This window comes from Camelina sativa, chromosome 13, assembly GCF_000633955.1.
Source record: "Camelina sativa cultivar DH55 chromosome 13, Cs, whole genome shotgun sequence".
Lineage (NCBI taxonomy): Eukaryota > Viridiplantae > Streptophyta > Magnoliopsida > Brassicales > Brassicaceae > Camelina > Camelina sativa.
Window position 1 is genome coordinate 17,751,569 of NC_025697.1, and position 13,779 is coordinate 17,765,347.

At 37.8% G+C, this 13,779-nt stretch overlaps 4 protein-coding genes across 4 annotated transcripts in view; all 4 read right to left on the bottom strand.

Annotated features, from left to right (window-relative positions):
• LOC104738336 (methyltransferase-like protein 1) overlaps nt 1–2,238 on the bottom strand; it is an 8,710-nt gene extending 6,472 nt beyond the window's left edge. The window contains exon 1 of the mRNA XM_019234580.1: nt 218–2,238. Within this exon, the coding sequence (XP_019090125.1) occupies nt 218–2,206 (1,989 nt within the window). The 5' untranslated portion in view covers nt 2,207–2,238. The remainder of the gene's footprint in view (nt 1–217) is intronic.
• Nucleotides 5,705–6,088, bottom strand: LOC104738337 (uncharacterized protein At4g04775-like). The gene is made up of 2 exons (XM_010458526.1): nt 5,915–6,088; nt 5,705–5,851 (listed from the first exon to the last, which is right to left on the bottom strand). Exons 1-2 carry the CDS (start codon nt 6,086–6,088, stop codon nt 5,705–5,707), a joined length of 321 nt encoding a protein of 106 aa, XP_010456828.1.
• Nucleotides 6,569–7,806, bottom strand: LOC109128471 (putative defensin-like protein 142). The gene is made up of 2 exons (XM_019234848.1): nt 7,489–7,806; nt 6,569–6,992 (listed from the first exon to the last, which is right to left on the bottom strand). Exons 1-2 carry the CDS (start codon nt 7,643–7,645, stop codon nt 6,805–6,807), a joined length of 345 nt encoding a protein of 114 aa, XP_019090393.1. The 5' UTR covers nt 7,646–7,806; the 3' UTR covers nt 6,569–6,804.
• LOC104738338 (methyltransferase-like protein 1) lies at nt 8,651–11,056 on the bottom strand. The gene has a single exon (XM_010458527.2). The coding sequence runs from the start codon at nt 10,790–10,792 to the stop codon at nt 8,651–8,653; it is 2,142 nt and encodes a 713-aa protein (XP_010456829.1). The 5' UTR covers nt 10,793–11,056.

A 13,779-nucleotide genomic window follows, 5' to 3' on the forward strand; every position in this document is an offset into this window, starting at 1 on the left:
CCCATGATTCGGTCTTGGTCAGCCTCCCATCATTTCTTGTAGCCTTTCTTCTTAGTGGATCTCACTATCTCTATGGTTTTAGTACTATATGTTCAGTATCACTATTTCCTCTACCTATTACTCAAGATGAAAAATGATATCTGCACTAGTAGATCTAGTGCTAAGCAAAGTGTAGTACAAAAAATATATCCGAAGAGAATGTGTAAAGAATAGTCACCTCAATCTTGAGATTGATAATGTCCTCAAATGTCCAATACTCCATACTATCAGAAACACCAGGAGCTCTATGGACATATTCCTCCCACGGTGGGTCAACAAGAATAACATCAAACTTTGTTCCAAATAACTCGGGAGATAACTCAACTTCATGCAAGTCGCCTTTAAAATACATTGGTGCAGAAGCTGAGTTAGATACAATCTCATCCTTCTTCTGTATGAGCTCTATCAGCTTGGGGTAGTCTTCCACATTGGTAAGCTCCAGCTCTCGGATGAAATTCTGGGGACGCATTCCAGTATCCACAAAGTTCTGGGAATAGTCATTTTGCTCTCCCCTAGAAGGAGCTTTTCCAGGAGGTCCACCACCTCGAGGAGGAACCCAACCCCCTGAATTTTTATCAGATGGCATTCCACGTCCCATTTGTCCAGAAACATTAAATGCAGGCCCAGAGAAGTTAGGTGGCCCTCCTCTGTCAGAACCTGGTGGATTAAAGAACATATTCGGGTTTGGTGGAGTGCCAATTGAAGGAAATCTTGGGCCTGATGGTCCAGGAGGAAGAGGCGAGAGAACAGGAGGAACAGGTAACATACTGCCATCAACTCCTCGGGCCCCAGGCCAGACAAGAGTCGGGGCAAATGAAGGCATGAAGATAGGGGTAACAGGACCGCCTGGAATTGGCGAGATACCAGGAGTAAGAGAATGAATAGGGCTGGGTGGTGGCATTCCAAGATTCGCAAATGGTGACGCCATGATAGGCATTGTAATGGCACCTTGTTGGTTCTCTCTGCCACCAGCAGGTCTTCCTTTCCCACCCCTTGAGGGTCTGTTCCCTCTCATGCCTTGTGGAGCCTGCGGACCTCTATTAGGGGTTTGCATAGAATGAGTTCGACCAGGGGTTGCACCTCTCTGGTTTCTTGCTTTAGCCCCTGAGTAATCAGAACTGGCTTCACCAGCTTCATCTCTCGAATCCTCCCCATAAGTTCCAAACCCAAAAGTCTCACTTCTCTGTCTACTACCTTCCTGGTTGTAAACCCACTCTTCATCATTATTAGTAGGCTTTTTAGGAGGCTGCTGACCGGATTCAGTCGTACGAGCAAAGTTGGGACCTGATTCTGCTCTGACATAATCAAGTGGCTTGGTTTGTATCTCAATTACATCATAATTCTCATTTGAAACGCCACCACTTGACAAAGCTTTAACTGCTTCACCCCTGTTTCCATCTTTCCTGCCACCCAAACGACCATGAGACCTCTCGCCTTCACTCCTTTCACGTCCTTGCCTTGGGAACTCCCGTTCCCTGCCACGATCATAAAGCAAGTCCCCATCTTTCTGATCTTTATCACTAATACTAGAATGTCTTCTCTTCCAAGTATCCATTGAGCCTTCTTGATCCCTATCCCTATCAGACCAGCCATCATCCCTACCTCTGGATCTCTCATCTTTCCGACCATATTTCTCTTTTTCGTAGTCTACATCCGAATGTTCAGATTCTTGATGACGCTTCCCACTTCTGTCTGGTGTCTTAGACCTGTTAGATCGACCCACTTCTCTCACTGTCTCAGAACCATCCTTACCACTCGTTTTCTTGAGAGGACTACCCCTATCATCATCTTTCACACCTTGACTCTTACTCTTATCCTCTCTACTACTAGCCTTCAAACTCCTATCAGACTTCGAATGACTCCTACCCTCACCATGTTCATTACTAACAGAACCTTTCTCTCCACCACTACTATCATGTCTAGAATCAGAAAGCTTACTACTTTTATAATCACCATCATTAACAGGAACAGCAGCTTCATCCCATCTTTTCCTCTTACTCGAATCAGAAGAAGACCCATGAGTACGTTCTCTCCCGTCTCTCTCTCTCTTATCAGAACCCTTGGAATCACGATCTTGATGCTCTGCATCAACCAAAGACTTGTTATCTTCTTTGCTTTTACTCCCACCGCTTCGAGAACTCTCAAAGTCCGATGCTTTAAGACTCATCCTTCTCTTCTAACTTCTCTCCCCACCTTCTTGCTCTCCATCTTGATACCAAGTGCTCAGCTTCTCCAATGAACTCTCTTCTTGTTTCTTCTTCATTTGATTTTAGTCTGTGTTGCGAAAAAACTGTGCTACAAAACCCTAAACCAACGTAATTAGGGTTTCAACAACACCCAAGATTAATTCCACATTGGACGCAACGGTTCGGTCTCCATAAACTGAGTATCCTTGCTTAAAACATCACCTACAGAGTTCAGATTTTTCGAATCTAAATCGTTTCCAGGTTCCTGATGAAAATTTTGACTTCAGATATGGAATTAAGCGAAGAAGATCGGAGTATGATGTGTCGGGAAGAAGAGTGAGTTTGAGGGAGAGAAGAGAAAAGAACACTGCGAAGTGCGAGGAACACGATCGACATACACAAAGTCAAATAGATTAGGCCAAGCCCATTTACATTGTCCAATCCACGTAGTGTCTAAACTTGTGTTACAAAAAAAAAATGATTATCAATTTGTTAGACGGCTGGATATCTAATTAAAAAAATACACAAAACCATCATAATTAGGGAAAATACCATGAAGGTTGAGTCTAGTAAGAAAAAGTTTTAAAATCAAACTATCAAGACAATTTGTGTGATTGTTGTTAAACGCTTACAACAGTAACTATCCACAAATGCTATGTTATACGCAATGTTCAAGAAAACGCTAGGCGGTATCTGGGCGGTGAACCAGCACCTAGCGCCTAGAACGCTTAGTCGGGGCGTAGACGGTTTTTAGGCGGTTTAGGCGTTTACAACATAAAACATTATATATATATAATTATACAAAAATATATGTTATAAAACTAAAAAAATTTATAAATTATATACAAAAGTAAGAAAATACATTTATTTAAGTTTTACTAACAACATATAAATGTTTATAATTACGTATATATAGATATAAAACATAATAATTTAAATATATGTAATTTAAAAATCAACAATAAATATTAAAATAAAATTTATGTAAGTTATATTAAGCGGTTTAGGCGGTCATCTAGGCGTCTGGTTATAAGGCGCAGGAATATACTAAAAGCTAAAGTAAAGTTGCTAAAGTAAGAGATCAAACAAATATTTCATCGGTTTCAACATATAAGATGTTTTAAGTAAAAGCACGCAGATTAAGAAATAATCATTTTAAAAAAATTCAACCAATTATAAACAAGACTGCATAATAAAAATATTAAACTTATGTAAAAGTAACATAGAAACTTGAAAACATCAATATTATGAAACAAAAAAACTTCTCAAAAACATCATATATTATAAAACATATACAGATTTGAATTGGTGACCATAAAGCTACATATGCTTTCACATACCAACTAAACTAAAGATACTATTTGGTTATATTCACGGAAAAACGATCTGTATCCCCCCCATAAACTTTTATATAGCACCAAATCCACCCAGTTTTGAAACGTCGATCTCTGTTCCCCCAATTTGTAAGTTTCAGTCCAGTATCCCCCCAAATTTAAAGTTCGAAACTTCTGTCCACACATTATGCTAAAATCGTGGTTTATCATTGGTTTACTGTTCCAGGAAATACATTAACTGCATGCCAACAAAATTAAACCGGATTAACCCAGAAATTAACCCAAATCGACCCGATTCAACCCGTTAAACAATACCCATTTATCCTAAAATCCCCAAAACATAAAAATCCCCAAATCCCCAAATCGAAGAACCCTAGAAAGGAAAAAATCTCAATTTCCATGGATTCGAATGAGCTGGAGACGAATGCGATAGTCGTTCATGACGAGGCTACTGGGTCTGTTCCGTCAGAGGAAGGAGCAGAAGGTCCGATCCAAGACGATGAACCCGACGATGAAGATCCAAGAGAGCGAGACACGTTTGACATCGAGAAAGCCGTAGTGGAGTTTATAGACGAACCATCGATCGTTCATGATGAGTATCCGGACAGTTCAAGTGATGAAGATGATGAAGCTCGTCGAGTGAGAAAGCGGAACAACATCAGAAAAGTCGATGGGACTTTGTACTATCACCAAATATTCTTCAACGCCATTGCATTTAAGGAAGCTGTACTCGGCCATGCTCTGAAGACTGGATGCAACATCGCACAGTACATGTATGATAAAACCAAGATTGGATTTAGATGTGCTGGAGATGGATGTATTTGGCGCATATATTGTGCAATCACTAAGAAATGTAGGAGGTGGAGGGTGAATAAGTACATTGATAAGCATACATGTAATCCGAATGGAGATTGTGAGATGTTGAAGGTTCTTGTTATCTCTAGGTTGTTTCTAGATCAAATTAGAGAAGAACCTGAGTATTTCATGCCAATATAGATAGAACAAACCATTAAAGCGAAATGGAAGATCACTGTATCCAGGCCTCAATGTCAAGCTGCAAGGAATAAAGCTTTGAGATAGATTGAGAAAGAGTATGATGAGCAGTTTGCAAGGCTCCAAGATTACGCGTCTCAGATACGAGAATCAAACCAAGATTCAACTGTTGAAGTTGACACTGTGACTAACGATGCAGGAGAAGGGGTATTCAACAGTTTCTATGTCTGCTTTGATGTGCTCAAGATAACATGGAAAGATTCTTGTAGGCCACTAATAGGTTTAGATGGAACCTTTATAAAAGGTAAAGTTAAAGGTCAGTTGTTGGTTGCTTTAGGTAGAGATTCAGATAATGCTATCTACCCAATAGCATGGGGGTGTGTACAAGTAGAAAACATAGTAAATTGGTTGTGGTTTGTGAGGAATATTAAGGCTGATTTGGGACTAATGGATGGTGATGGTTATATCATAGTCTCTGATCGCCAAAAGGTAATAAACATTCTGATTTTGGGTTCATTGGTAGTGTGTTGTATTTATTCAGTTATTAACCTCTTGCTTTTTTGGGGTATTAACATCTTGTGTCTTAGACATTTGAACTTGCTCAAGGCACTCAAGGCACTCAAGTGGAACCGTCTCAAGGAGTTGTGATGTCTCAAGGATGATCTAGCAAGGATGAAGGATTAGGAAGTGTTAGATGGTCGGGTTTTTGTTTTCCCATCTGATTAGGATAATTAATGTAATGGTCTCTGTTTTAGGATGTTTAACTCGGCTTATGTATTGGTTTTGAACCATGGATGCATTTTTAGGATGTTTAATTCGGCTTAGGTATTGGTTTTGAACCATTTGTGCCAATGTCTTTTTTTTTTTTGTTATTTTGGTATCTCCTTTCTTATTAGACAACCAAGAGGACACAACAAGAAGAACATAACACTAACAACAACATCACAATACATAACGAACCCAACAACTACAAGCCCATACATAACAAAACCAACAACTACAAGCTAATCAAACTATCAGTTTGCTCAAACCAATAATGATCATACAACCTACAATTACAACAATCATTATTTTCTTCAGACTTGATTTGGTTTCCAACAGTTCTTCTTCTACCCTCTCAAAAATCTCTTTCTCTAGCTTCATTTGCATCTTCTAAAAAACAATCTTTTGGTGATCCATAGTCTCTGTTGTAATCTGGGACACTGTTTGTTCATGTACAGCCGTTCTGACAGCCAATCTCTCAATTTCATCCAACAATGCTTTGTCAACCCACTTGAAATTGTGGTTATCATCAATGAGCTACAAAGCACAGAGAATTAGAGTGAAATTTGTCCAAAACAATCCAAAAATCAAACACATTACCTTATGTGATGCAGCATAACCACACCGATAGTAACAACGGTATAGATTGGCAGCGAATTTTGAAATCAAAGCCACGATACTAGCTCCACACCAACACGTCTTCGGTACACCCACAACTCTTCTTCTCTGTTGGACATTGGATGTTGCACTCGTAGCTCCAGATGAATTGCTCATATCCAAGCTCAGCTGTTGAAAATAGAAATCTAAAATATCGATGAAGAGAGCAAAATTAAAACTAGGGTTCTAAATTTTTTAATTTAGGGATTCTTCACACTGGGTATATATTTCGGGTTGTGAAATCGGGTCTCAATTCGGTTTACTGTATTCGGTTTTTGGTTTCGCATTGGTTTTGTTTCATAAACCGCGTAAACCAATAATAAACCACGATTTTAGCATAATGTGTGGATAGAAGTTTCGAACATTAAATTTGGGGAGATACTGGACTGAAACTTACAAATTGGGGGGACAGAGATCGACGTTTAAAAACTGGGTGGATGTGGTGCTATATGAAAGTTTCTGGGGGGATACAGATCGTTTTTCCTATATTCACTAGGTAAGTTTAGAAAAGGTGTATGGGAAGGGTGCCCTACACCTTTCTCAGCCCCTGATCAGAACAAGAAGATCCAACAAATATTTTATTACTTTATTTTAATAATTAGTAATATAAGTTTTATTATGGATAAACAAAATTAAGGAATTTCGCTGGCGACGCCACACAGATCCGTCCCAAAAATTTAGTAGGCTGCAAACTAAAAATAAAAAGGCTGCTTTTTTATATTTTGAAGGTTTGAACTCAAAAAATTTCTAAAAACTTTGCCTCAATTTAACAAAGAAGGCCAAATTTTGAATATAAAAGTAAGGACCACTTGCTGTTGGTTCACCAGATTGTCCTACGGGCCGGCTCTGGTGCCACATAGTTGACAGAGGCACTGGGTAGCATTTGTTGGTAGCCAGCACCGACCAACAATTGTTTTTGGCCATTTTTTCTTACACAAACGATCACAATCTTCTTTAACACATTTTCCAGGTTTTTTAGGTAAAAACCTATTACATGTAGTTAGCTTTTCTTGTACAGTTCCTGTTATTTTCATATATGAAACATTACAAAATCATAAGTTTTCGTGAAGAAAATGGTAAAAATTAGATTTTTTTCTATTGAGTGTAAGTAAAGGTATTGACATAACAAATACTTTTACAAAAAAAAAAAAAAAAAAGTGATTGTTCTAAACAAAACCACAAAACATTTTACTAAGAAGAATTATACTGAGGTGATTTTAAAATATTATATAAATTTAATTTTTAACTATAAAATACTAAATTATTGAAAGAAAAAGTGTAATATACTAATATATCAAGTTGCAGTTCCAATTTTTAGGTCTATAACAATTTTTGTTTATAAAAAGAGTTAGACCCAATATTATGGAATTCAAAGGTGAACAAATAGTTATGCTACAAAATATATATACCATAGTTGAATCGATATCTTGAAGAAATAATATGGTTTTCAAAATTATAACTTTTAAAACGGCTATATGTAATAATCTGTTAAAATGTTTCCAAACAAAAATACATACCTATCACAAGAACAGTGAAGATAAATAGAACTGTAAACGTAAGTAAAAATAATTTCTTCATCTTAAATGATAAAAACAAATTGATTGTGTTTAGAAAGTAAATTAATAAACAGAAAGAAAAAAGTTTACATAAATATAAGAATTGCATGTATCCCATATTCTATTTTAAGCTATATATATACCTTCCTAAATTCAGATTTAGAAGGATGTGGTGTTAATTATTTTCGGAGTTTTTGCTAATCTGATATTTTATACAGTTAAGCCTTAAGACTCGTTCAGCTTCTATGTAGAGGGTCAGCTAGCTTTCTCACTTCTTCTTCTACCACTCCTCAGTAAGACAATATCCACAATCGTAAAATAATTTGTTTAACTTACTAAAAATAAATAAATAATTAATTATTATTATATATTACTACAAATAACATAAATGAATTGTGATATCACGTTTTTGGCAGAAAAGTAATAACATAAATGAGTTGTGATATCACGTTTTTGGCGGAAAATGGTTGTGTTTTTGGCAAAAAAAACTGGGAATTATGTTTTTGGCAAAAACAGATACAAAATCACGTTTTTTGCCGAAAATATTAAATTATGTTTTTGGCGGGAAAATTGGGAAATTATTTTTTGATGGAAAAACATAGAGTCATGTTTTTATCGGGAAAATTATGTAATTACGATTTGGCAGGAAAAATAAGGACATGCGTTTTTTAGGGAAAATACAGAATCATCTTTTGACAAACAAAAATGGAATCATGTTTTGACGAGAAAATTACAAAATTACAATTTTGGCCAGAAAATACGAACCCGTAATTTTGAGGGAAAAAACTATCTGATGGTTTTAATAGTTAAACCATGTTTTGTGGCAAAGCAGTTTTATCTTGAACTCTTTCTTCGGTACTCGACTATTGGGGAGCTGATGATTCATCATCTTTAGTGCAAGTTAGGTCTCTAAAAACACATTGAATCCTTGTATTTGAGTGTGACAAAATTATCGTTTTGCGACCCATGATTCGGTCTTGGTCAGCCTCCCATCATTTCTTGTAGCCTTTCTTCTTAGTGGATCTCACTATCTCTATGGTTTTAGTACTATATGTTCAGTATCACTATTTCCTCTACCTATTACTCAAGATGAAAAATGATATCTGCACTAGTAGATCTAGTGCTAAGCAAAGAGTAGTACAAAAAATATATCCCAAGAGAATGTGTAAAGAATAGTCACCTCAATCTTGAGATTGATAATGTCTTCAAATGTCCAATACTCCATACTATCAGAAACACCAGGAGCTCTATGGACATATTCCTCCCACGGTGGGTCAACAAGAATAACATCAAACTTTGTTCCAAATAACTCGGGAGATAACTCAACTTCATGCAAGTCGCCTTTAAAATACATTGGTGCAGAAGCTGAGTTAGATACAATCTCATCCTTCTTCTGTATGAGCTCTCTCAGCTTGGGGTAGTCTTCCACATTGGTAAGCTCCAGCTCTCGGATGAAATTCTGGGGACGCATTCCAGTATCCACAAAGTTCTGGGAATAGTCATTTTGCTCTCCCCTAGAAGGAGCTTTTCCAGGAGGTCCACCACCTCGAGGAGGAACCCAACCCCCTGAATTTTTATCAGATGGCATTCCACGTCCCATTTGTCCAGAAACATTAAATGCAGGCCCAGAGAAGTTAGGTGGCCCTCCTCTGTCAGAACCTGGTGGATTAAAGAACATATTCGGGTTTGGTGGAGTGCCAATTGAAGGAAATCTTGGGCCTGATGGTCCAGGAGGAAGAGGCGAGAGAACAGGAGGAACAGGTAACATACTGCCATCAACTCCTCGGGCCCCAGGCCAGACAAGAGTCGGGGCAAATGAAGGCATGAAGATAGGGGTAACAGGACCGCCTGGAATTGGCGAGATACCAGGAGTAAGAGAATGAATAGGGCTGGGTGGTGGCATTCCAAGATTCGCAAATGGTGACGCCATGATAGGCATTGTAATGGCACCTTGTTGGTTCTCTCTGCCACCAGCAGGTCTTCCTTTCCCACCCCTTGAGGGTCTGTTCCCTCTCATGCCTTGTGGAGCCTGCGGACCTCTATTAGGGGTTTGCATAGAATGAGTTCGACCAGGGGTTGCACCTCTCTGGTTTCTTGCTTTAGCCCCTGAGTAATCAGAACTGGCTTCACCAGCTTCATCTCTCGAATCCTCCCCATAAGTTCCAAACCCAAAAGTCTCACTTCTCTGTCTACTACCTTCCTGGTTGTAAACCCACTCTTCATCATTATTCGTAGGCCTTTTAGGAGGCTGCTGACCCGATTCAGTCGTACGAGCAAAGTTGGGACCTGATTCTGCTCTGACATAATCAAGTGGCTTGGTTTGTATCTCAATTACATCATAATTCTCATTTGAAACGCCACCACTTGACAAAGCTTTAACTGCTTCACCCCTGTTTCCATCTTTCCTGCCACCCAAACGACCATGAGACCTCTCGCCTTCACTCCTTTCACGTCCTTGCCTTGGGAACTCCCGTTCCCTGCCACGATCATAAAGCAAGTCCCCATCTTTCTGATCTTTATCACTAATACTAGAATGTCTTCTCTTCCAAGTATCCTTTGAGCCTTCTTGATCCCTATCCCTATCAGACCAGCCATCATCCCTACCTCTGGATCTCTCATCTTTCCGACCATATTTCTCTTTTTCGTAGTCTGCATCCGAATGTTCAGATTCTTGATGACGCTTCCCACTTCTGTCTGGTGTCTTAGACCTGTTAGATCGACCCACTTCTCTCACTGTCTCAGAACCATCCTTACCACTCGTTTTCTTGAGAGGACTACCCTTATCATCATCTTTCACACCTCGACTCTTACTCTTATCCTCTCTACTACTAGCCTTCAAACTCCTATCAGACTTCGAATGACACCTACCCTCACCATGTTCATTGCTAACAGAACCTTTCTCTCCACCACTACTATCATGTATAGAATCAGAAAGCTTACTACTTTTATAATCACCATCATTAACAGGAACAACAGCTTCATCCCATCTCTTCCTCTTACTCAAATCAGAAGAAGACCCATGAGTTCGTTCTCTCTCGTCTCTCTCTCTCTTATCAGAACCCTTGGAATCACGATCTTGATGCTCTGCATCAACCAGAGACTTGTTATCTTCTTTGCTTTTACTCCCACCGCCTCGAGAACACTCAAAGTCCGATGCTTTAAGACTCATCCTTCTCTTCTCACTTCTCTCCCCATCTTCTTGCTCTCCATCTTGATACCAAGTGCTCAGTTTCTCCAACGAACTCTCTTCTTGTTTCTTCTTCATTTGATTTTAGTCTGTGTTGCGAAAAAACTGTGCTAGAAAACACTAAACCAACGAAATTAGGGTTTCAACAACACCCACGATTAATTCCACATTCGACGCAACGGTTCGGTCTCCATAAACTGAGTATCCTTGCTTAAAACATCACCTACAGAGTTCAGATTTTTCGAATCTAAATCGTTTCCAGGTTCCTGATGAAAATTTTGACTTCAGATATGGAATTAAGCGAAGAAGATCGGAGTATGATGTGTCGGGAAGAAGAGTGAGTTTGAGGGAGAAAAGAGAAAAGAACACTGCAAAGTGCGAGGAACACGATCGACATACACAAAGTCAAATAGATTGGGCCAAGCCCATTTACATTGTCCAATCCACGTAGTGTCTAAACTTGTGTTACAAAAAAAAAATGATTATCAATTTGTTAGACGGCTGGATATCTAATTAAAAAAATACACAAAACCATCATAATTAGGGAAAATACGATGAAGGTTGAGTCTAGTAAGAAAAAGTTTTAAAATCAAACTATCAAGACAATTTGTGTGATTGTTGTTAAACGCTTACAACAGTAACTATCCACAAATGCTATGTTATACGCAGTGTTCAAGAAAACGCTAGGCGGTATCTGGGCGGTGACCCAGCACCTAGCGCCTAGAACGCTTAGTCGGGGCGTAGACGGTTTTTAGGCGGTTTAGGCGTTTACAACATAAAACATTATATATATATATAATTATACAAAAATATATGTTATAAAACTAAAATTTTTTATAAATTATAAACAAAAGTAAGAAAATACATTTATTTAAGTTATATTAACAACATATAAATGTTTATAATTACGTATATATAGATATAAAACATAATAATTTAAATATATGTAATTTAAAAATCAAAAATAAATATTAAAATAAAATTTATGTAAGTTATATTAAGCGGTTTAGGCGGTCATCTAGGCGTCTGGTTATACGGCGCAGGAATATACTAAAAGCTAAAGTAAAGTTGCTAAAGTAAGACATCAAACAAATATTTCATCGGTTTCAACATATAAGATGTTTTAAGTAAAAGCACGCAGATTAAGAAATAATCATTTTAAAAAAATTCAACCAATTATAAACAAGACTGCATAATAAAAAATATTAAACTAATGTAAACGTAACATAGAAACTTGAAAACATCAATATTATGAAACAAAAAAACTTCTCAAAAACATCCTATATTATAAAACATATACAGATTTGAACTGGTGACCATAAAGCTACATATGGTTTCATATACCAACTAAACTAAAGATACTATTTGGTTATATTCACGAAAAAACGATCTGTATCCCCCCCCATAAACTTTCATATAGCACCACATCCACCCAGTTTTTAAACGTCGATCTCTGTCCCCCCAATTTGTAAGTTTCAGTCCAGTATCTCCCCAAATTTAATGTTCGAAACTTCTATCCACACATTATGCTAAAATCGTGGTTTATTATTGGTTTACGCGGTTTATGAAACAAAACCAATGCGAAACCAAAAACTGAATACAGTAAACCGAATTGAGACCCGATTTCACAACCCGAAATATATACCTAGTGTGAAGAATCCCTAAATTAAAAAATTTAGAACCCTAGTTTTAATTTTGCTCTCTTCATCGATATTTTAGATTTCTATTTTCAACAGCTGAGCTTGGATATGAGCAATTCATCTGGAGCTACGAGTGCAACATCCAATGTCCAACAGAGAAAAAGAGTTGTGGGTGTCCTACAACAAGAAGAACATAACACTAACAACAACAACACAATACATAACAAACCCAACAACTACAAGCCCATACATAACAAAACCAACAACTACAAGCCAATCAAACTATCAGTTTGCTCAAACCAATCATGATCATACAACCTACAATTACAACAATCATTATTTTCTTCAGACTTGATTTGGTTTCCAACAGTTCTTCTTCTACTCTCTCAAAAATCTCTTTCTCTAGCTTCATTTGCATCTTCTAAAAAACAATCTTTTGGTGATCCATAGTCTCTGTTGTAATCTGGGACACTGTTTGTTCAAGTACAGCCGTTCTGACAGCCAATCTCTCAATCTCATCCAACAATGCTTCGTCAACCCACTTGAAATTGTGGTTATCATCAATGAGCTACAAAGCACAGAGAATTAGAGTGAAATTTGTCCAAAACAATCCAAAAATCAAACACATTACCTTATGTGATGCAGCATAACCACACCGATAGTAACAGCGGTATGGATTGGCAGCGAATTTTGAAATCAAAGCCACGATACTAGCTCCACACCAACACGTCTTCGGTACACCCACAACTCTTCTTCTCTGTTGGACATTGGATGTTGCACTCGTAGCTCCAGATGAATTGCTCATATCCAAGCTCAGCTGTTGAAAATAGAAATCTAAAATATCGATGAAGAGAGCAAAATTAAAACTAGGGTTCTAAATTTTTTAATTTAGGGATTCTTCACACTGGGTATATATTTCGGGTTGTGAAATCGGGTCTATATTCGGTTTACTGTATTCGGTTTTTGGTTTCGCATTGGTTTTGTTTCATAAACCGCGTAAACCAATAATAAACCACGATTTTAGCATAATGTGTGGATAGAAGTTTCGAACATTAAATTTGGCGAGATACTGGACTGAAACTTACAAATTGGGGGGACAGAGATCGACGTTTAAAAACTGGGTGGATGTGGTGCTATATGAAAGTTTCTGGGGGATACAGATCGTTTTTCCTATATTCACTAGGTAAGCTTAGAAGAGGTGTATGGGAAGGGTACCCTACTGATGTGTCTGTATTTTATAGGATTTTAACCATAGTTTTGGTATTTGTTTTGAGTCTTTTATTGAGTCAAAGTGTGCTTTTAGAGTCTTTTTAGTGTTTTGTGAGTCTGCACAGGTTCTAGGCTACTTTGGAAGGAAACTGAGTGTTTTGGGGATGAAGACATATATCTGGAGCCAATTGGTTGAAGACTGATCGAGCTAGAAGG